Genomic DNA, 24,686 nt, shown 5'->3' with positions numbered 1-24,686 from the left:
TCTCACACGTATGAAAGTAATCGCTAGAACCCTTGATGCAGTATGATATAACAATCGATGCATTACTTAACAATTAGCCATAACGTTAAGTGATGGGTTAATTTGTGTAATCAATCAATGTGTTCCTTCTCAATTATCAGAAAACAAGAAATAAATGTGGTCCTTCCCGCCCCAATAAAAGATAATGTGGTCCTCGATCTATCTTATTAGCATTTCCGTCCGGCAGTAGGCCCCTTGTTGCATGCATATTGCTCCAGATTAGTACGTCACTGAATTAAGTATTTGAATTCAATACTGTACAATATTACGGTATTCGAGAGATGATCAGAAAATTTCGGAATCTATAACCACATGTAGCAAGATTTATAGATTTTGTCTAGTAATATTTTAGGATTCTATTTCATCTATGGAGATGAATATAAAACAAAAAATAGAGCTTTAGGTGGTACTAAGATCAGTTGATAATGGATATAATAGGGGTTCTTCTTTATAATTTTTTCTCTGTTCTTTTCCTATGTAATCGAAAAAAAAGATAAGTTAATATTTCTCACTTTTGTCTTGCTTAGTTCTTAAGCGCACTTCTGGAACACTGCATATTTAGGGTTTTAATTTGCTTAAACAAGCAAACCTGCCTTATGGCATTGAGATATCTAGATCTTAATTTCATTTGAGTCTTTGTTTTTAGACAAGGGTGTTGAATATATGCAAAAGGACCGGAAAGTAGCCAAAAGTGATAGTTTGGATGAAGCTATCGTTTGCTATTTGTGTTAATGACTTTGCAAAAGATCAATTGGTTACTCCTTTGCCCTGATTAGGCACACTACATATTACCATGTAGTTTGCACTGTCTGGTGGCTGAAGAGGAGTCACACCACTGACAAGTGTAGGGGTGGTATTAGTTGAACCTCGAAATTTGAATATTTGAAAACTACATGACATCAAAAAAGTGAATTGAATGTTTAATAAGTAAGAGATATCAAAATATCAATTTGGAGGTTCAACTAGAACCACCCCTACAAACTTATAACCAAATAAACAGAACCGTGATGTACATGATGAGTTCAACGTACCGGCAAATATAAACATTACAATTATATAGTATATATAAACCTCAGCATAGCATCTCCATCACATTATATAATTCCCTACATAATTAACAATTAGCCATAATATTAAAGTGTGTAATCATACAAGCTGGTCCTTTTAAATTGCAAAGAACAAAAACAAAGGTGGTCCTTCCCTCAAGGCCTCAACAATAAAAAAAAATTGTGGCTCTTAAGCTTTCTAACATTTCCTTATGGCCGTTTGATGTAACAGGATTTCTGGTCTTTGTCAAGTAGTTCGGAACTTGGGATACAAAATTTTATTTCATACAGGTCCCATTTCATGTAAGCAAATTTATAAAATGAAAAGAAAAAAAAAATAAAAAAAATTTTCGACCGTACAAGGGATTAGTAAACATACTTGAGTATTATACATAAGCTCACCTACCGCACATCAGGGGATTCAATATTTGCAAAAAGGACATGGTTTCTAAAGATGGGAAAGCAGCTCAAAACCTCTACCAAAAACAAAAACAAAAAAAAGGCAAAAAGAATAGGTAGGAAATCTTCTCCTACTGACGGTTTCTAAAAGGGGCGTCGGCCTCCCAAAGGTAATGAGGGCGCCAAAGCGCAGTGATTCAATACGACTTTATTGTTAAACTTATCGGCATTCGAAGTTCTCACATGCTTAGCCATCAGAGTAGCTAACAATAAGGACCAATGTCATTTAATGTTGCAAATAAAGTGACAGATTGTTTGGAGAAGAGATTGATGGTATGATTAACCGAGCAAGCTGAAAGATTTATCGTAACTTAAGATCATATGTTATTCATTTGCGAATTTTCAACATCTCGCGTTTTTCTGGGTAAATTGGCAAAAGGTTATGATACAAATCATTACAACAAAGTTGTTACATCTACAACAGAATACACAAATGACCCACCGTGGGATGACAAAGTTACAAATGACATAATTTACAACAATTAACAAATATACAGAGTCATTACAGGCACTGATAGCCCCTATATGCACCTCAAAATTTACCTAATTAGAGTGCTTCATTTTGCATCTTGCGAAACGAATATCATGATTTCCACTTCCAACATACATTGCTTTACGAACCCATGAATTTGAGGCCAATGAGAATCTGACTGGGACTCGTTTTCAGGTATACGGATGGAGACGACCATTTCAAGTTACTCCACGCGATCCGCTCTAGCTGCTTTCCATGATATTGACTTTGAGGATTTTAACAGCAAACCAAGGGCGGAAGAGCACGTTGCTCTCACGCTTGCATCTGCTGACTTGCTCAATTTTCCTACTAATGGTCCAAATACCTGATGAAGACATAAATTTTTGTAAATAGGCCAAGTTTGTTTTGGTTATGACATAAAAAGTAGCAATCTGCCTGAAAATGACCTGTGGATAATAGAGAGTCAAAATGTGCTGATCATCTGACAGAGATAGCATACAGCTGGAGAAGTATATAGCATTTGCCTGAATTATTGGCCAAGGTGCATCTAAAGCCTGCCACATCAAGAATGTAAGATAAGTCATTGGCACGCTTGAATTACATAAGAGATTGAAAATGACCTAACCATAGGGCTGCTATTCTATAAGGCCCAATATTATGTATGATAGGAGAAACACTGAATGTACCGAAACTTCTAGACTTTTAGAAAGTTAGCCTACAAACTGATGGGATAGCTCACATGGCATTTTATGCCTGCCCAGCCTCCATGGAGCCAGCTATGAGTTGCTTGACATGTAAGCTTTCACATTATCTTTTAAACAACACGTCGCATATTTAGCTACGGTTATTCTTCATGACAATTCAAACTAAATGGTCAATAAACATGTGGATACACGAATGCCGATGCTAAACAGCTTGGTGTGATGAGAGAAGGATAAAATAATGTGAGCCAGAACGAAATTTGATACAAGGCAGGCTTTAATAATAGACCAGAAGGTGTAGAATCTACCAATCTAAGATGAGATTCAGTGTACAAAGTAGGAGAAACAGTGTACCATTTCCTTTTCTTTTGGATCTACACCTAACCAATCCTTAGTACAATTATGGTGATCTCAAGCTTAAGTTGAAATGAGCATTACATTCAATTAGCATGGCAACCAAGACAGATATTAATCCTATGGGAAAAAAAAAATTCCAGCATGGGAACCTGAATTGTCGATGCCAAGTAAGAATCAACTCTTGAGGGAAGATGCTGGGCAAATTGCTTTGTGAGTTCTCTGACAAAGTCCTCGTAGTCAGTTCTGAAAAGACAAAAGTGGGTGAGTCTTTACTATTGCCATATAATGTGTTACTGTCAAAATTGTTTTATAAACTCAGCCATCTCAAAATATATGGAGGCATACCGGTGGTCATAATTGAAACAATGCATGTTGAACAAGGGAAATAATCCTTCCATTTCCAGTAAGGGGGCAATTTGTTTTAGAGTACTCTGTTCATCAGTTAACAAAAGACATGTCAAAAACGTTTCCAGAAACTTCATACCCAGAAGAAATAATAAGGATCATAAGCAATTACCCGGCAAGCCTGTCGAACGATAACATCGTTATCATGCAAATGCAGAACCAAGCGTGGCATAATAGCATGTACCTGGAATTAGTAATTATAAATATTTGAGCTTTACATAAAACCAACGAAAGCATTTCAGTAGGTCATTCCATTTACAATATATATTTAAGCAAGTGGTTAAATTAGCAAACAATAATGGTATAACATGTTATCTTGACAAGATATAACTACAGCCAAAAACATAACACACACATATATTATTTAAGCATGTTATTAAAGTATCGAACAATAATGGTATAACAAGTTATCTTGACAAGATATAACTACAGCCAAAAACATAATACATATTATTTATATATATATATTATATATATATAATATATATATATATATTATATATATATAATATATATTCAAAATCATGAAAGATGATAATCAAGAAACAACTTCAAAGAAAGAAGGTACAATTTTTTTTTATAAGTCGGTTGTGCATAAATCAGATGGGTTCAGACCTGCTCACGAAATGCCTCATGTTGTGCCCCAATTCCATAGTTGCAAAGTGATCCTAAAGCTGAAAATGCATTGGCTCGCATCTCTGGATTCATGCTTATCTGTTCCAGACATTTGGTAAATCAGACTAGACTGCAAATAACTTTTTGAGCAAGCACACTAAAGAGTAAAGTATCACACCTGAAGATTGCGAAGCCGTACAGAAAGATTAAGCAAAATGGGATCCACCGCATCACTGGGTGATGACTCGAGCATCTAATGCATCCAGAAAATGAGAAATGATTACCAAAATGTAAACAATGGAGGTAGCAAATTAGATGGATGCCTACTGTGAGGGGTTGAAAATTCACCGTAAGTAAGCAAGTAACTGCAGTTAATTGCACAGATTCATCAGAATCATCTAGTAAAGCTAAGATTACGCCCAGAACTTGGGTTGTATACTGAAGCATTTGAATAGACGGTATCTGCAACACAAAAAGTTAGATTTGTCATTTGCACCTGTACATATCCATATTTGGAAAATGTAGAGATCAGCTTTACAGCAAAAGCTGATGACAATAAAAGGAAACTAAGGGAAAAGAGAAAGCATGCACAAAATTTCGACAGTGGTTCCTAAACATATGTGTTAGAATTAGCAAACCTGTACTAATCCTCTCAAACACAAGCGCCTGACAGTTGGCGATTCATCTGATACATGTCGACACAACACCTCCACCATCTGCTCCAATAGGGAGCCAAAACCATCACTGCATTGTCAAGAATATTAACTAATAAGACCCTGGAATCAAAAGTTAACGAAACCATTTTAAGTAATAACACAAAGTGTAAGTGTGACCAAACTAAATTTCTGCACAAAAGAAATTGAAAATGTTTGCAAAGAACTAAATGGGTCTCAGAAACACACATGAAACTGAAATAATAGAGATCAGTTATTGTTATACAAACAATATTTGAGTAAACCACTATTTTCCATACCATACGCATTCAGTTAACAAGATTACATGACAATAATGTCACGATGGAAAGCATTTTTGCAATGATAAGATCTCCTGATGGAAATAATAGATCATCGATATAACAACAGTTTGTACACATCAAAATAAGTTATTTGAAAGGAACCAATAAGAAGTAGAGACTGCTGGTTGGCATCCTATGGATAACTTGCAGATGAACTCCCAAGACAAAGGTAATCGCAAAAGTAAACAAAATTAACAACACTACAAGACAAAAGACACAGGACGGACACAAACTTTGCAACAAGAAACTCCCTTGATAACAATAGCATATCATGGAAATAGCAACATCTTTCACACATTAACATATACGTGAAATTATGCAACTAAAAACAAGTAGAGTGTTGGTTGGCATCATTGGCATACCTGTAGCGGATAAACTCTGACAATGCAGCAGCTGCAGCTTCCCTTTGGAATCTTTGGTGTCGATCTAATGATTTACTAAAAATTACACATATCCGTTGAACCTTTTAAGAATAACAAAAAAGATCCATCAAGAAAGAAAATTAAGCAGCCAAAAACATGAGATCATAGGGGATCAAACTAATCTCAGAGTTTCACAAAAAATAAAAAATAAAAAAATTGAAACACTAAAACATAAAACATATCATATGTAGGAGTCTAACATAGGCAAATTATGCACAGGCCAAGTTCCCTTTTACCCAAATTTCCTGATAATGTAATAGAACACAACTTAACAGTTTTCTCTATTAGAAGTCTTCACCCACTGCCATTTAGTTTGGCATTCACTTCACTGTAATCAGTTCCAACATATCTCAATACATAAAAAGTGTCTCAGATGAGCCATATTACCTCTTTCGGTCTCTTTATAGAAATGCAGCCTGCTATGTCTCCAATAAGATTGATCCACCTCTCATTTTCATTTTGCTCTCCATCTCGAGCCAAAATCTATACAAAGTATGTCCAAATTACATTTCCTTCCTACTGCAAGAGACGACGCTTGAAGAATTCCTAATCAAACAATAGAGTAATTGCAGTCCTTTATATATATTTTGTACCTTTCCCATCTCAAGATCTCCAACACATTCACAGAACACTTGGAATGCAGTTAGAAGAGCCCTGCAAGAGCACACAAAATGAGACATCAAATAACGTGCTTCAAACTTATACATTATATGTTCTTACAATTCAGAAGCAGACCTTCGCAATGTGGACCTTAGCCAAAACAGCTGCACCGTTCAAAAGGATATAACAAAACCCTTCAAAGTTTGAACAGCGCCTGCATTTTGGCAAGTCCACATTGCAAACGAGCGCTTCTCATCAGTTCTGCGTGTACGCGCGCACACACACACAAACATATATACAGGCGGGTTTTGGGGCGGACATCGATGCTCCGGACGGAGGCCAGAGGCATCCCAAACCGATTCTGGGTAGCGATCAAGGTCGAAGGTTCTGGGCAGCGACCTCACCTGCAACTTCAAGGTTCTGGGCAGCGCTGCAAACTGCTCGCTGGCAACTCCACCCGACTGCAGACTGGTCCAGGATCCCACTGGCGTCCCTCCGGCAAGAGGCGCTGCGCAGTCGACACTTGATCGAGCAGAAATCCCGGACGTCCGCACTGTCGCAACGCCTCCATATATATATATATATATATATATATATATATATATATATAATGTTGTCTTGCCAAACAGAAAAAAACTACTAGATGCTTACCGTAATGGTTCATGCTGACCACACTTGGCCAGACCATGACAGCTTCCCAATTGAAGAGTGAGCTCAGCAAGAACTGAAGCATAGTTTTGTTGAACTGCTTTTTTTCCTATTCTGCCACCACCTCTGCAATAGAAGTAGAACTTAACAAAATTGTCTAACCAATAAATTTAGCTCAAGTTTGATAAGCAAAGCTGACACATGGTTTATTGATAGTAAGTTGATTAACTAAATGGATCAAATGGACTGCAGTGACGGCATTCCTACTTTTATTATCACTTTCTATAAACCTGAAAAATGCTGTGAGAGCAATAATGGTTGCTTGAAGAATGTCATCCTCCATTTGACCATCAACTGAATGGCTAGAATAGTCTCCTTTCTCTGAATCAGCTCTAAGGATGGGATACTGATCAAGGACACATATCACATGTTCCAGGAATGAAAATGAAAGAATTGTATGCTGGGAAAATGCCTACAGGAAAAAAGGAAAAAAAAAATTTACAAGTTAACAAGACGACCAAGTAAATATCGCTAACATCAAACCGAACTAATTAAATGTGAAGAACATAGTACTAGTATAAGAAACATAAATCAATAGGGGAAACAGTCAAACTGAAATTAGCAACAGACCAAGGATGGTTACTACTGAACAATCAACAACATGAAGATTTAACCGTAAAGAGCTACAAGTGAAAGCCACATGAGACTCACATAAAAAGCATCATGTATTGGCCAACCACCACGTAGTCTGGAAATATCCTTAGTTACTATATCCCTTCCGGCTGTGGCCAAAACTTCATTAAAGACGACTTTCGTACTAGTGCTCTCGGCAAGAGAAGAAATCTTCTAGCAGTCAAGGATATTTGATAGAGGTCCCAAAAAGAATAACCAAATGAAATGTCAATACGTATAAAGATAGAGCAACAGCATTGCTAACTTTGACAAGCAAGGCAACAGGAAATAGTCATACACAAGATTAGATAGGGTCATAGGGAGTTTCTAAGGAAAGAGCTTTCTTAGAAAAAAAATAAAAAAAGGAAGTAAATATAAAAACAGCCAAAACGATCTTATTGTAATGAAATAAATAGACAATTAAATTTTCCATGAATACTGGAGTTATCATAAATAATTATATGAGTAAACAAATTCAAGGTGGATAACATAAAACCGATCCTCAAAGGGAGATCCAAATATGTGAATTTGGATCATCGGAAGACATTGTGCAATAGCCAATAGCTCATAAAATCTGTTCCATTCTTGTCTCAAGAGGAATCATCCACTTTAAAAGGCCCTCTTAATATAAATACATGCATGTAATTATAACATATTATATAGGTCAAAAAAGATACGGCAGCAAGAGTTTCCTGACGTAAATGCTTCTCTGTAACATGAGCAGTAGCTGTCAACAGAGCTTGCGTTGTCCTATAACCACAAATATACCCCATCAGTAGTAGGCATAAATCTATTTCCTTATCCAGAGAGAAAAGCTCTTCATATATTTTCTGTTTTTGAAATCTGTTACTCAATTAAAATTTCATTATTACGAAAACCTTGAAACATCACTTTCACTAAGCTCATTCCCCCTTCTTGTGACAAACTCAATAACGGCTTGAATCGCCCCTTCAGCTGATTGCTTGACCTTATCGCAAATAGCAGCTGTGCAACCATGCAGGGTAGCTACAAGCTGCAAAAATTGATTGAGATTAAGATGAGGCTGTTGCAGTATTCATTTAAATTCTGAAAGCATGTTCAATAAGAAGCACCTACCTCATTCTTTGTGAGTAATAAACAAACAGAAGAGATGACTCTGTTGAAAACCTCAGATGGATCTATAGAAGCATCCTGCATATATAGAAAAACCAAAAGATCCCCCTAATGTGTCAAATTTACCTAACAATGGAATATAATTATGTAAAAGAACAAAAATTAAAAAAATAGGTAAATGTGTAAGGCAATGAACCTACACTCCTCAAAATAGCTATGACATCCTCGAGGGATGATAAAGCACTGTAGGACACTTCTATGTCCACACCATAAGTGGAAGATGCAGGCCGCTGAAGTGAAAGTGAGATGCTAAAAAGTTGATCAAGAATCTACAGAGAGATAGAAAGGTTTATGTCATATGCAGTCAAAAAGAACATTTAGGTGTCAACATACATTTTCAGATAACAACGACGGTAAAAATAAAAAATAAAAATAAAACTAAAAGGCCAGGTAAATTCTGCCAAAAACTCACCTGAGCAGAGACTTTTCTAACTTCAGCATTGGTATCTGCACAGCGGGGGAGATATGTAATAACCCTGTCTCCCAAAGACAAGGCCTCACGACTTGGCAATACAAATGCCGCTGGTAGTTCAACAATATAAGAATCAGGGTAGGAGAGAAGAAATAAAAAGGGAAAAAGCTGTCATAGGAGACATTTTTACATGGTAAGTTGGAAAAGTTCCCATGCAAATTACGGTCAATTGGCTTGATGTGCGTACAACTTCCTTGACAGCCAAGGGCACAATGTCCAGTGATGCAAACTGTCCGAAACTTGAGAAGCATCTCATGTACTGCATGACAACCTCTTCTTCTTTGATAATCAGTAGCTGAAGAAACATATTGATCAATTTGTCTCAAGATGTGCAGTAACTGCTCTGCTCGACTTCTTCCATCTTCTCCACTAAATTGTCATATGATTCTAATTAGAAGCGTGATGCATGTTGTAAATAAAAACAGCTACATATGGTATCATAATCCAATGAAATTTCCCTGTTATAAGCTCACTAATCAATATAGAAAAGTAGCTCAAGCAAGTCCTAGAACCTTAATTGTTACACATCAACTGAATAAATATGCAGGACCATACCTTGACGACAGCTAGAAAATGCATAGATAATTATGGAGAGAGATGTTTTGATGCATAAGAAACCCAAAACCATTAGGGAGGCCAAGGATTCAATATATTGAGATGCAAGATCTAGAATACAAGATTGTGTGAATTTTATATTCTCCATTAAGCCCCTTGAGGGTGAGATTTTGGGAGGACAATGGAGGATATGCTTCAGGTGTTGTTTCCAGGTTTTTACAAGCTACTTCTTTTCCTTTTCCTTGTAACTGGGTTTTGCCTCCAACAAGAATTTAAATGACTTTGAGGCAGAGGAGTTTGCTTTGCAGCTTGGTAAGTTGGGGGGGTTGGCATGTATAGTAGAAGGGTCAATTTCTCTAGAAAATCTTACAGTACTTTTTGTGCATGGAGTGGATTCCTCTTTCTCCCACCAATTTCCCAGCTTTTGGAAAATGAAGACTCCATTGAAAGTTAAGATTTTGGGCTATTTAGTGGATCTTAGGATGTGATCAGATCCAAAAGAGAAGGCCTTCTCTATGCACTTTCCTCACATTTGTGCTTTCTCTGTAAAGTCGGTGAGAGAGTGTGCATCACTTATTTCAGCATTGTCCTTTTTCTCTACAGAGGTGGAGGCTGTTAAGGAAGTTGATGTGTTTCTAAAGGGGTGTTTTCAGTTGTTGAGCATTCTTTTCAAAGCTTTGGAGAAAGGTGAAAAGCTAAAATTCTGTCTATTGTCCATGGTTTAAGATTCTGATCCTCTTTTATCAAAACAAATTTGTTTCTCAAAACAAAAATTGAAAAAAAAAATTAAAAAAAAAAACTGAAAAGAAATAAAGAATGAATGATAGGGGAAAAAAGAATAAAAAGATAAAAGACAAAATATACATAACCCTTGATATATGTCTGCTTTCATAAAATGTTGAAGTTAGAATCCAAACCAAAACCCCCCAAACTATATATTTTGAGCTGCAGGCTTAGAACTACCAGATGTGGAACCTCATCTTATCCAAAAGTTGTCAAGATAGATATAATCTCTTTATATAATTTCAAAATTGTAAACGAAGACCGACGGATTCTGGTTACTTCAACGAAAAATAAAACAAAACAAAAAGTAGTTGAAAAAGACTAAAATAGATGACAGAGTGATGTTTCAAAAGATAAGTAGTTCAGAAAAGGGTAGACCATTTGCCTTAAGATACCTTGTAAGAAGAATTGCACACAATAGAGTGATAAGGTTGTCAATAAGGGGATCGATGACATCTGCTGGATCATTTGGTAAAGCAAAGAACCCTAAGGTCGCCTGTCAAATTATCAGATTTACCACCATTTAGTAACAACCAACCAAGAAGTGGGATTTCAGTTGTAAATACAGCATCTGTATAATAAACACCAAACCTTCAACACATGGTTTCTGGTTTCAATTGTTAGTTTTGGCTCTACAGAGACCAGCGTGGTGCATGCACTTAAAGCACGGGCCTGCAAAAATGTAAATAGGTGAGAGATATGGAAAACGTTACAACAGAAGTGGACCAACATTTAGGCTGTCTTTAGGAGTACAACTTAGGAGTGAACTTTTTCTTTCTTAATTTTTATATTATGGCATTGATTTGGAGTTATTAAAACTGTTTTTAACTGGAAACAATAGTAGATAACCAATTTCAACAATGTTTCTAAGGCATTTTAAATGATCTTATAACTCTATAGTAGATATGTATGGGTTCAGGAAAGATAATTCTCAAATATACTGCAGAAAATTATGTCCCGTATTTTCCTAATGTTAGAGAAAAAAAAATGTCCCTTAAAATTACTAAAAATGAGACAAATGCTCATAAAATTGTGTTTCCCAAAATTAACTTTCTTTTTTTCCAAGGTTTTCTGGAAAAACAAACCCAATCTCTCGACAGACACAATTGTTCCAAGGATATTACTAACTTGTGTGTCCAGAAGTTCAAGAGTAGAATCTGAAAGGTTTTCATTCTCATCTCGGCCCATCAGAGTTAATGTATAGTCTAGCATTTGGTCCCTTTTCTTTAATGGAAATGATGAACCATTTTCCGCAGCATTAATGACAGCACGACCTGCAATATCAACATATATATCATCGACTTTTGGCACATGACCATATGGCATAGATCATAGCATAGCAATTGCATGACATTGCAGGTTCTGATAATTATAATATATCATCAGTCTAATCTAGAAGTAATATATGCAGTCTTTGGGCAATATCAAGCTTTTCCCAACAACATAAACATGTGTAATGTGATTACCAGTATATTGATAACCATACTACATTAGCAACATCTATAATGTGATCATGTACACTTCTATTAGAGTTTTAAGTGCGACCACCCTAAACGTATGTGTGTCTAAAAAAGAAAGAAGCATGCAAACACTCTTGGTGATCTAATCTCAAATCATTCTATATCTCAAGTATCCACAGAAGAATAATCATTTAAGGTACAACTTCAAAGCACACCACATCAACAAAAAGATACCTTAACCATCTGGTTATACAGTGTTAAACATTCAGGACTTAATGCTAAAACGTTTTCAATGATGGCTTCCTTTGGAAATGGAATAGTTATGAGCATCGCATGAACAAGTACCAGTCACACACATTTCAACTATTTAAACCCCTTACAGCACAACGAGCATCACAAACATGTTAAAACACCCAACAAAGCATAAACATTCCATTCCATGTCCATGTCTGCAACGGCAGCTTATACAGAGTACACAAAACAAAATGACACCATATTTCCAAATGACTCGTACAAACCTAGAAGATCGATAGCAGTAATAACGGCCTGCTTTGCAGTAGGGTCGCGCACGTGAAGAAGCCGTGAGAGCATATTAGTCCCCTGCAAGACGAATAAGTAACCCATATGTAAGTTCTTCAAAATCTAAAAACCTTACAAATGCATGGGCCTTATAAATCCATAATAAGGCCAGAATTCTAAGCAAGAAATAAATAGGAACCTAAAGTTGTACAATTCACAAGATTCTTACTTGAAAATTAAACCATCAACAAAATTTTGTGAACCTAATTTAGTTAGACTATATATATACCTCCTCTTTTTATGCCATTGATTCATAATACATGACGTATTCACACACTTTCCTTGGAGAAAAAGTTTCTCTTCAGGATTGAGGAATTGATAGGCGAATCAATATATATATATATATATATATATAGAGAGAGAGAGAGAGAGAGGGTGGTGCAATGATAATCTCTGGAAACAGCTTTCAGATGTTCCTATCTTTTCCAAAAAGAAAATGCTTAACTAACTATAACTAGTTCAAGACGGCAACAATTAAAGGATACCTCAAAATCTATTAGCTAAAGAGGAATCATATATTTTATTGACATCAATCAGCTCGTCTGTTTTAAATTAGGTAGAGTACTATCTAAGAGTCACCTAAGAAAACCAAGTTCAGAAACAAAAGTTGTCGACAACTGCTTTCACTAAAATGGAACCATGAGACCATATGACTTTATTACTAGTATATGTTAAGGATTGCAGTATTATGAACTACAACTCCTATTCTTAGCCAAGGATATGCCTATAGCTACTTCTACGTATTAATGGGCCCACATCTCTAACCACTAACAATGAAACAGTGTGCGCTTCTATGAAACACAGAGGGAGTTAATTTGGACCAACTCTCTACTTTTACAGTTTACACTTTGTAAATTAGTGATCGCTGAATAGTTTAATGAATATGAAGAAGGGAGAAAAACAGAATCTATTTCTTTCTTGGTAGTAGGAGGCATTAAGAAAAGGACAAGATCTCATACAACAAGTGCATCTATTCTGGCTTCAATGACTGTTGATGGAGCATATTTTGCAGCATATCCATACATTAGAGCCAAAGCAGCATGTATATCATCAGCCTCTTCAGTTTTAAAATCGTCCGAGAAAAAAGATAGGAATCTGCAACAAATGAAGCAAAGAAAACTGTCTTCACATAATAAATATATATTTATTGCATCCACACTAAACGTAAATTGAGCATTATAATTTAAAAATAAATATATATTTATATAAGGATAACAAAAGAAACAAAGAGGAAAAGGTAAATCACATTGCACTAATATTTTCTTACATTTCTTTAATTAATGCATGTACTGAACTCACCAATAGTGCACAATGTAAAATGGATTTGATTGACTTTGTTTTGCTCTAGATATATAGTTTATTAGCTTATATTACCATAAATAACACCTTGAACTTTCTACTTGCATTATAGAAACAACATGTTGTGGGTAAAAAAAACCATTGCAGCTGATATACACGAGTTTTGCAAGGTTAAGAAACTATAAAATCCATAAGTATACTGACAGCATCCCAAGTTTCTGCTCTTGGAGAGAACTAAAAGGAAAATGTTTGCATGGATTCACCTTTGCTGCAGCATATACATCTTGTGTAATATAAATTACTTTTATTACTGAATTTATGTGTCTTAATTAGAATGTACTGTCATGGAATTTCTTATTGATCTGCAGGAACACTTGCTAACAATTGAAAAGCATGGAATGACGGGTAAAGTAATCGACATAGTATGAAATGAACCAGAATCTCTGTTTTTAAAGAAAACCGGAACGCTTTTGGCATGGAGGAGAAAGAGAGTGGGACACATACAGGGAACCTAACAAGATAAACTAAACTACAAATATATGCTATCTAGCACTCTGAAGGAATGGGAAAAACCTTCGAAAGATACTTTGCCCAACATTATCCAGAATCCCCTTCAGCTTTTCCAGGACTGTGTCCAAGTGGGATGCTGCAACCTGGAAGTGGAGAGGACAAAAGCAACCCATCATGAATGAAGTAAAGGTGGAAAGAGTAAAAAATAAACAGAGGACTGTAACATACCAACCCCATTGCTTTTGCCAGACCAAGCCTATTTGTTGGAATTGTGATGTCTGCTTGTTTATACATCCAATCTATCTTATCACGGACATATGCCCTGTCATTAACTTTTTGAAGCAACACACCAAAGCAGCTGCATTGGAAAGATTATAGTTAAACATGCCTTCCTACCCAGAGGTTTAGACATGGCTTCTTAAGTTGACAAACCACAAAGGGCACCAACCACTAGAAGCCCATAAAAGTTACACATTATCAGTAATGCTGTTGAAAATATATGAAACTAAATCATCAAAATGCAGCAAAAGCCAATTAGTTTCCTTAATTAGATTTGTGCTTCAGCATTCTTTACAATCTTGGTACTAAGAATAAGGAACCATAACAAAGGAATGTGGGGTAAATGAGATGCTAAAGAAACTTGTGCCCATCATGATTGTCCAATTTCAACCATCCAAGACCTATGTGTGGGTGGACACCACAAGAATCCCATGCCTATAACCACTAAGACTGTTGTAGGATTGTCTGAATTGAGGAACCATCCTCAGTGGCACCAGCCATTCTCATGTTATTTAGCTTTCTTTTTCTTTTTTGTAAGATTAGTGTAGTGAGTGGTAGCAACCAGACAAACAGCCTCACACATGGGACCTACTTAACAAAGATAGCAATAGTACACAAATGGCCTGAGAGTTATGTACAGCAGTGCTGGAAGGTTATAGTAAATCTGCAATATCTCATCTAACAGTCGTTCCTTATATCAAGCAAAGCAACAGGTTTGAAGGGAATAATACCGATGAAGAAGTGCAGAGTGTTCATCATCAGATGTATAAAGTTCATATTGTTTGGTAACAGCATCTCCAAGAGATATCACCCAGGCAGCATCATGAATCACATCCAAAGACTCTGCAAAAAACTGTCACACAAAATCAAAGAGATAAATTAACCTAACCAGTCAATGAACAGGACCTTAAGATTTAGCCTCTTTCTCTCTTACAATTCTAAAGGACATATATGTCAGCACAGTTTTCTACAAAATCTGAATGATACAGTTATGAATTTACATGAAAAATTAGAAAATAACCATTGATATTATCTTGAATTACTACTCTCAAATTCAATGGCCATGGTAAAGTAGAAACATGTAAGTAGCAGATTATTATGTTTTACCAGCATCACCTAAATGATACTGTAAAGCATGGTTCCAACAGCCAGCATGAATCATATTCCAAAAAATCATCAATAATTATGAATACATATCAGCATTATTCAGAGGTCCGCTGCACTTACATTGATTATCATGTCGTCCCAAGTTTCTTGATAAGAAGGATCCTGCTTTAGATCTTCTGTGTCACTAACATATGCCTTCAATTTTGGAATCTAGAGCTTAGCAAAGAAAAAAATAAATTAGATTACTAGTCATTTGATTTTGCCTGTAATCAGGTCAAAAGAATACAACAAAAAGGAAAATTAAGCATGTAGATTTCAAGTATTTTATCAAATTTATTATCAAATAAGAGTAAGTTCACATGAAGGAACAAGGAATTCAATCCAAATAAATTGAAAATAGTGTTAAACAAATAAGACATCACCACCAATATTACTACTTTTTTATTCCCTTCTAAAAGCACATAAAAATTTTGTTGCAAATATGAACATCGGCACCGATTCTACTTTTGTACTTTCTAAAAACACATAAAATGATTAAACAAATAAGAAATCACCACCAATATTACTACTTTTTTTCCCTTCTCAAAACACATAAAGATTTTGTCACAAATAAGAACATCAGCTCCAATTCTACTTTTACTTTCTAAAAACGCATCAAACAAGGGTATTCACCACCTGCTAATCCAACATAATTTCAAAGATATGACGGTACTTATATATAAAAGTTATAACCCAAACCTAAAAACCGTCCAGCTCTAACAAAACTACTCAATTCTAACTGCATAATGATTTACCTCATCTTGCCAAAACAAGCTGACATTTTTTGGAAAAAGTGGTGCCAGATAACAAAGTACCTGCGAGGCAACATAAAAAGCAAATGTGTCATCATTTAGAATTATAACAATACAAGGTGAACTAAATCAGTACACACACCATTTTTTTATTTTTTTTTTAAAAGAAAGTACCTGCACAATATCTTAAAAATATCCAAACCATCTATTGAAAACACAAAGACGCATCTAACATTTTAGAAGCTCCAGCACTGCTAATATATCTCTCACACGAGTAAATGGGTGATGGTGCTGTGGGGTGGTTACACACTGAATCAGTCATAACAGTTGACGAGTTTGCGTGTATGTTTAGGGACTCGTCAAGTTACCAACTTATGTTTGGGTTAAAAGTAAGTTGACATCACACAAATATGACAAATCTGTAATTTATAGAAAGAGCAAAAGTAATATCATGAAAATCCTCAAAACTTCTAATTAGAGCAACAATAAGAAATCAACAAAGGACAGTAGAGACTCCACTCTGGAAATATATGTCATCACATGGATTACACATTAAACCACTTAATATAGAGAATGAGACTGGACTCGTATGTTTGGGACTCATTATTTAAAGGAAGTTGACATAACTCAATAAAACATGCTTACTCCTAATTCATTTCCAGGATAAAACCATGCTTAAAAATGATATATACTTACTGTCAAAATCTGACTAGCCAGCTGCTCCCTCGCTAAAGGATCATGCAGAAGTACTACCAACCGAACAAAAAGCTCCTAAAAACACAAGTAAAATATGACAATTGATGAGATCAATTGTCTGGTGATGCACAAGAAAAGTCCAAAATTAGATATAGAAAGGAGTCTACCTCGGGATTTGGTATATCAGCACGAGCTTTGCACTCCTTCACCATAGTATCGCTATTAGAAGATCTATGCCTGCACAACTCAGAGATGCATCTGCAAACCTGTAGCAGCAGAAACTATTCAAATTCAAGAGACAAACTATAATAAATACATACATTGAACCAGATCTTTACCAAAAGCTAGTAAATTTCTACTCAACAGAAACAGCTGAATCTGAATGTAAAGATGAGGATATAGAGAACTTCCTACCATAGCAACTGCACCCGTATAAGCTCGTGGAATAATCATCTTCAACAGAAAAGGCCATAATATATGCTGCAGGAAAATAATGCATCAACAAGAACTAGTTAAGATTTCCATATATGCTTATACAAAGAAACCCCTTTAGAAGCTCAAACCACCGGTTAAGACTTAACATCTACTGAATATAGAATCAACAATCTGGCATACCTCCATTTCGGGGATTGTAATGGTCAGCAACAGAAGACTTTTTTCACTTATTGCCCTCAACTCCATTGGACTAAGTGTCCCAATTTTCACCTAAGAAGAGCCAGCCAGCATTAATGCTATAACCATCTGACATTACTATAGTTCCAAGTATTACTTTCTTAGCCAATCCGGTAACCACTCCACAAACCAGACCCCTTAATGCACTTTGATAAAAATTATAAATACTGGATATAATTTACAACATTTAAAAGAAAATTCACCTTTTCTTAAATCTATTTTTGCCATCAAGGTTTCATCATTTTTCTTTCTCAGTAAATATTAGAGAATGTTTGCAACATCAAAACATAAAATACTTTTGTAGCAGTCATGTGGGATCAGTAGCCACATCAAGTTTCCAGGAAAAAAAAAGATAGTCAGATGCAAACCTCCGATCTCTTGTATTGGAACGGAACATAGGTGTTTCCTGAAACATCCTTAGACCTCTCAAAGTCATGTCTATCATTGTCTGTTAAAGCACAATGACGCACAAGATATTCAACAAACAGCTCCCCAGATGGACCAACTAAGTAACAATGCGAAGCCATAACGACAATCAACTGCACAAAGCAATGCAATGTGAAGTTAGGAGAGAGGAAAGACAAAAGAGTATACTGATAATTCTGAAGAAAAAGGTTTTCTAAAGGTAGGGTCTACAACTATGACTCTATAATTTAAAGCAATATACCTCTGAAAGCACCTTTCGGACACCTAAGTTTTGCTCATCTAGTAAGGATTTGACAGCTTCAACAAGTAAGGGTCGTTTATTGTGCCAAGCTTCAGACAGCCTCCAAAATAAAATTCTTCGAATGTCAGATCATGTACAAGAATCAGTTATAGTAAATAGAAACAACAGAATGGAAAGAAACCTGGGTAATAGATGCTTTAGAACACACAGTGCACCAAACGCCAAAGGTTCTTCCTTCAATTTGCATTTCTGGTAGCAGAAATGCACAACAAAAAAGGTCATCTAAATTTAAGTTGAACCTTGTAAACTATTGCAGAACAGAAGGAAAATTTTCTTTTTACTTTGGATCAAGTGGCAGTAAGAAGGAACACTTTGAAGAAAGAATACTCACATTAAGAAGGAAAACAAATAAATCTTCAGGGTATACCAAACCAACTGTCAGGAAGCAACGCTGAACTTCATTATATGTCTGGCCACAAGGAAAAGAAAAGAACTCAAACATTTGGAAAGAAACAACATAGCTGTTGACTACTGAAATGGTTAGCCATTAACATCAGTATAAAACCATAGATACTATGTGGACCAAGTCCTTGAAACAAAAGGCAGGAAACAACTTCTGTTTTGCTGGGAAAAGACAACGCAAAGTTATCCTCCTTTATACACAGGATGCGTTGAAAATATGTGGTTTGAGTAAGAACCACAATAACATGAAGGTAGAGATCTAAACAAAAGACCTACAGATTCAAGAAATTGACAGTTGAAAAAAGTAATAACTAAAGTAATAATTGACCCGTTTGGAAACTAGCAAAGTAGAAAGAAATCAAAATCTTATTCAAAATAAGGAGATAAGTTTCTACACCTTCAATCCAACTGAGAAATCTGAGTTTTCTTTGTTGTCATTATGGATGCAGACCACTGGAAGGAGTGTTGATAGAATGATGGTGAGCTCCTGCGAACCATCATAAGAATAAACCAGTGTTTAAAAGAAACAGTAGTACTAGTCCTTCAGAAACAAGACACCTAGTAAAGTAATTAAAGCCTAAGATGTACAAGACCTCCTATTATGTAAAGCCTGATTCATGGTCTCAATTTACAACCCAAATAAATGTTTCACTTGTTGAAAATTGTGACAATGTTGAACAGAAAAATCAGCAGTTATTCAAATTAAAACCATAGACAAAACTCAAGTGTTGCAGTTAAAATATGATTCTAGGACTTATAACCAATAAATTGACTAAGAAAAAAAAAAGTAAAAAAATAAAACAGAATATATTTGCTTTACCTCAAATTCAAGTAAAGGAGGACCACTATCTGACTGTACAGAAGCATTTAAGAGATTGTGAAGACTACAAGTTGCCAAAAACGAAATATCTTGATCTCTTTTATACCTGATCAACAGGAAAAAGAAACAAACTTTTTGATGATGTAGATGTGAAAGTACAAAATTAGTGATGCTATGTATCCATTTGTCCTCAAAAGTATAAAAGAGATATATCAAGTTGGAAACAGCGTTACCAAAGACGTGTACACAAAACATGCATGAATAGTGCAGCATCATAAACATATATAACCAGAACTACTATAATCAATCTTACAATTCCAATATCGTGGGGACAAGCCGATTTAGAGCAGCCTTTAATTGGGTCCGGGGAATAAGGCCAACCATCTGACCCAATGCTTCTACAGAAGATATCCTAACCTACTCCGAAAAGGGTTTCAGCAAATTGTAAAATCAATTCACATTAGTAAAATAGCATAAGTTGTCTTAGCAGGGGAAAAAAAAAGGTTTATAGATACGGAAAAAATAAATAAATAAATATCAATGGAATTTTTTTATTTATTATTATGCCCAGAATTACCCAAACCCGATTGGCGGATCCCAGTTCAAAACCAGGTTCTCCTTCGAAAGTCAATACTCAATACCATGGACATAATCAAAAACCAAAAGCTAGTCACATGGAACACTTTACATTGGGGCAGTTTTGTAAGCATCTGCATTTCTAGTCTTCCGTAAACTCTGTTAACAACTCTCTTCAGCATCAAAGGAAAAATAGAATGCAGATAGGAGTCAATATATGGACAATTTCTTTTCTAAAATCCTGACAAGTAGCAGACACTAGACTTAATACTTAGACTTTAACTACAACAACTGCTTTACTACCACTCAATTTATTAGTAATTATCTGTGCCCCTCGTCCAAAATTTTATGCTTTTAAACTTTTATTTATAAGAAAGATACTTAAAATTTGTAAAAAAATAGACATGATGCATAGTAAGAAAGTAGAAGGCACTTGAAATAGAGGCTTTATTCAAAGATGGAGTTATTTGACTGAAACAAACTTATGGTTAAATGAATACAAAGATAAAAGCTGCACATAAAAGTTTAAGCAAAATAGAGAGATTACGATAAGAAAAAGAGACATTATTTTCCAAACCTTTAGATCCCTTGAAGCTGCCCAAACTCTTAACAAAAGCTCAAAAACAGAATTCAGAAATGACCTGCATTATATGATATTTATTCATTTAAGACAGAAGAATACCAAAACATAAAACAGGCATATTTGAAATGATGAATTGGGACCAAAGAAACTGTAACAATAAAAACTTGATCTCACATTATGTCACTATCCAGAGATGGGTAAGAAGGGTTATCCAGACTATATTGCCAAACAGCCTGACACCAACACTTAATAGCTGAAAACAGCAGGATAAAGATGGTGAGCATCATGAGAGAATATTATTGAGGAAAATTTGTATGTTATCATTTCTGAGAACTTGTCGAATACTATGGGAAAGAAGAGGGGAAAATTTTATCAGCAAGGAGAGGGATAATTGAAAACAGGTAGGTAATAACACATGTCTATCTATGCATAACTAGACTCTAACATAATAACATGGCCCAGCTTATTATTATTGTCTTTCCTCTTGGTGGCCTTAGTGAGACTCAAGACTGGAGACAATATCATCACAAATTTCATATCTTCTCAAGTCATTCAGAATTCTATTGAAGGTTTGAATTGGTTGGTTTGGCAGCATAACCTTTTTCTTTGATTTCAGGATGAAAGCAAGAGATTTAACCCATTTTTAACATATAAATTAGACACTGCAGTACTTGAGATTTTTGCACAACTTTGACCAGTGTTTGGAACATGTAGTAAATGATTCAACAGCTTTCAAATAATAACAACCTGTTTACTCCAATTTCAATTCCATATATCATAAGCATAGCGAAGAGACAGTTTAGCATACCATTAGCAAAAATTGGCCGGTGGGCATCACGCACATTTCCTAGAATAGGTAGAACCCGTGAAAGCACATCTTTCAATCGTGGTGTGAACTGGAATGCTTCAAAGGGTAAAATGGTTTGTCACTAATTTCAGTTTAAGCCAAAAGAGAAATAGTAACATATGAACATTCCCGAGCTGGAAAGCAGATAAGAAAAGTTTGATAATTAACCATCAGCGCAGGCAAAGTCTGCTAGTATCTGAACCATAGCTGGTATAGCTGAATTTGGCCCCGGCAAATGGAGAAATATTTCGTCCATCATCTGGAAAATCAATATACGAAAAGAACAATCAAGTAAGGGACAGGTTAATGAAGAATCTCAGGAAGAGCAAGGGAAAAGGGAGGGAGAGAGATCTAACTGACAGCACTGGAAATTGATTTCTATACAATGTCAAGAAAATGGTGTTTCCATCAATGATTCAGACACAAAGAATAGTGTGCAGAGCAATAATCTTTTGTCAATCTAATACATCTAAAACATAGGTCCTCTCTCATAGTTTTCCAAATGGGAGACTAATATGTTACAAATTATCCAAAAGAAAAGTCACAACAAAGTGTAAAACGCGACTTTCTACTAGAATTAATATTGGCCCAGCTCCCCTAACCCAAAGAAAAGAGATATGAGCGTAGGTAGAAATACTGAATGCAGAGCTTTATTCTAAAAGCCTGGAAAATCAAACCTCATTGCTAAATGCTATTATCTACATGAAATAATACCAAAATGTTGCTTCCTATGAATGAACTCTGTTTGTTGTGGAACAGGAAGAGATTCATGAATCTTAGCCTCTACAGTATGGTATATTAGGTTGCTGAATGTCAAAACAAACATTTCAAGATGTCAGAAAAAGATAACAACAGAAGACAATCAAGGAATTTGAACATTTATGTCAGAGAAGACAAACTATATTTAAATACAGAAGCTGGCAATCCCAACAAAGCCTTTGATTGAAATCTTATTAACTCTCTGCAAGGTCATTTTTCACTAACACGACAGAACCAACGCCTCCTCCCTTACGATGTATCTCTCTATCAAAAGTATCCATGCACAAAAAGAAATAAATAAATAAATAAAATCATTAAAAAAACCCTTGTATTGATAAAAGAGGATCACAACACAAGCTCAGGACAAGAACTTCACAACAGAACAAAACAATAAACTAAAGAAAGACAAAGAAAGCTACAACAGGAGGACTAGCATATCATTTCCTCTCATCCTAATAGCCACAGTTAAAAGTAATACAGAACTCGATGGTTAAATCCTCATGTTATATCTACATCACATGTTATTCAGTTGTCAGATTTGGGACAATTTGGGTAGTAACAACAATATTAGTTGGCAGCCAATTTTTTACATAGTACAACTACAGTCTACGCTTCAAAGTTACCAGGGCTCAAGTCACTTGTGACACTTTATGACTAAGATATCATATCACAAGGGTATACCAGAAGCAACACACTAGAACATACCACTATTTTCAGCTCACACTAAAACGGTTGTAACAAAACGAACACATTCAGTTTAAAAACACATATGAAACAAACGCGAGTTTTACTTGCACTAAGATACTCACCAGGTCAGGCAAATGCAAGCCAATCGAAACAAGAAGGCCGGATGCAGCCCTTTGCCAGTCTGTATGGAGCTCCTACATCAAAGAGAATACTCCAATTAAATCGCACGAGCCAGTTCCACAAAGAAATCATCCTGATCACAAACATAAACTACCTTGGAGGAGATAATCTCGGCCGTGGCAATCTTGGCAAGCTTAGTCATGAAAACAGAATCGACGTCATTCTTGTCCAAAGCTCCAACTCCATATGACATTACTTGGAAAAGTCCAGCCATGTTACCAAATCGCTGAAACATCCACAGAAAAAGCATGATCACACTACACATTGCAACTAGACTACTGGACTCAAAGCAACCGAAGATTATTTACCCTTCGTCCTCCTCGCGAAACGGCCGAGCAACAGTCAAGAACTATAACAGGATTGCTGCAATTGCAATTCAATCTATTCAGGTCACTGTAACTTGCACACGTACACATATATATACAGAGAGAGAGAGAGAGAGAGAGATTGGAGAAATTACAGGGCGGCAACGTCTCTGAGGGAGGCGATGGAGACTTGTCTGACATTGGGGGATTCATCTGCGAGCAGCGAAACCAGAACTTGAACGGCCTCTGTGGCACCAAACGGTCAAGGTTTTCGAGATCAGAGAGTGTCGGTATGAGGAAAAAGAAACGGAAATTGATTGTTTGTTGTGGGAGATTCGAAGTACCTGGAGCTGCAATTGAACTTGCAGAGCTGGACGACGCCATTGCAGAACCAGAAGAGAGGAGTCGATGATTTTTTTTTTTTTTTGTTTTTTTTTTAATATTTTCGAGTTTCCGCAAGAAGACAGCTTGTACCGTCTAACAGTTTTATTTGACGCGGCAGTAGTACAACGGTAGATTGCTCCGCGACAAAGAGGTGGGAGGTGGGTTTCACTGTTAGTAAATAAAGAAGAAGATTTTTTTTTTTTTTTTTTTTTCAGCGAATGTAGATAACTTTTTTTTTTAACATGAGTAACATATGGGACGTGTAATATGGGGAAAGAATATATACGTGTATTAATTTATATTGATCAAAAAAATATATATTAATTTACATTCATTTTTGTTTAATAATATGTTTAAATTTGAAGAAAAAAACCTAGAAAATCATGATAATACATTTAGATTCAAAAGTTTAGAAAATTTAACATGTCCATTTCAACAATATATAATACAAAATATTTACAGAAAAATACATAACTACGTGGATTATTCATGTATATAGATTTGATCAGGTCAATAGATACCTTTTTTTTTTTTAGTAGAAAGAGGTCAGCCATTTTTATTCAATATGAAAAAAGCAATATTACAGTGACCCGCCCCTGTAGGGCAGTCA

General features: G+C 35.6%; 1 protein-coding gene across 2 annotated transcripts; it reads right to left on the bottom strand.

Annotated features, from left to right (window-relative positions):
- Positions 1 to 1,844: 1,844 nt before the first annotated feature.
- On the bottom strand, positions 1,845 to 24,177 carry LOC112192075 (protein SHOOT GRAVITROPISM 6). Of its 2 annotated transcripts, none has more exons than XM_040516330.1 (51): positions 24,037 to 24,177; positions 23,848 to 23,938; positions 23,696 to 23,750; positions 23,482 to 23,613; positions 23,330 to 23,401; positions 21,930 to 22,020; positions 21,723 to 21,818; positions 21,089 to 21,167; positions 20,909 to 20,972; positions 20,069 to 20,172; positions 19,756 to 19,861; positions 19,333 to 19,422; positions 18,865 to 18,942; positions 18,655 to 18,722; positions 18,474 to 18,573; positions 18,175 to 18,345; positions 17,750 to 17,839; positions 17,549 to 17,614; positions 17,302 to 17,400; positions 17,135 to 17,209; positions 16,442 to 16,501; positions 15,768 to 15,857; positions 15,272 to 15,393; positions 14,490 to 14,619; positions 14,325 to 14,404; positions 13,412 to 13,571; positions 12,392 to 12,473; positions 11,542 to 11,687; positions 11,005 to 11,085; positions 10,809 to 10,909; positions 9,206 to 9,444; positions 9,016 to 9,125; positions 8,744 to 8,872; positions 8,547 to 8,621; positions 8,330 to 8,463; positions 8,129 to 8,201; positions 7,491 to 7,622; positions 7,070 to 7,251; positions 6,783 to 6,905; positions 6,125 to 6,185; positions 5,919 to 6,014; positions 5,472 to 5,572; positions 4,733 to 4,838; positions 4,443 to 4,556; positions 4,273 to 4,347; positions 4,095 to 4,193; positions 3,592 to 3,663; positions 3,420 to 3,505; positions 3,224 to 3,317; positions 2,463 to 2,570; positions 1,845 to 2,380 (listed from the first exon to the last, which is right to left on the bottom strand). In XM_040516330.1, exons 1-51 carry the CDS (start codon positions 24,074 to 24,076, stop codon positions 2,240 to 2,242), a joined length of 5,169 nt encoding a protein of 1,722 aa, XP_040372264.1. In that variant the 5' UTR covers positions 24,077 to 24,177; the 3' UTR covers positions 1,845 to 2,239. The 2 variants fall into 2 exon arrangements, with proteins under 2 accessions (XP_040372264.1, XP_024187374.1); XM_024331606.2 differs by having other exon boundaries at positions 13,412 to 13,547.
- Between the last annotated feature and the right edge of the window lie 509 nt (positions 24,178 to 24,686).

This window comes from Rosa chinensis, chromosome 3 (assembly GCF_002994745.2).
Source record: "Rosa chinensis cultivar Old Blush chromosome 3, RchiOBHm-V2, whole genome shotgun sequence".
Classification (NCBI taxonomy): Eukaryota; Viridiplantae; Streptophyta; class Magnoliopsida; order Rosales; family Rosaceae; genus Rosa; species Rosa chinensis.
This window is presented reverse-complemented; position numbering and strand designations above follow the sequence as displayed.

Coding starts and splice junctions, on each gene's coding strand:
- LOC112192075 (XM_040516330.1), bottom strand. CDS start 24,076: ATGGCGTCGTCCAGCTCTGCAAGTTCAATTGCAGCTCCAG. Junction 14,620..15,271: donor CACTCTGCACTTCTTCATCG/GTATTATTCCCT, acceptor TTTCCAATGCAG/CTGCTTTGGTGTGTTGCTTC. Junction 10,910..11,004: donor CCAGAAACCATGTGTTGAAG/GTTTGGTGTTTA, acceptor ATAATTTGACAG/GCGACCTTAGGGTTCTTTGC.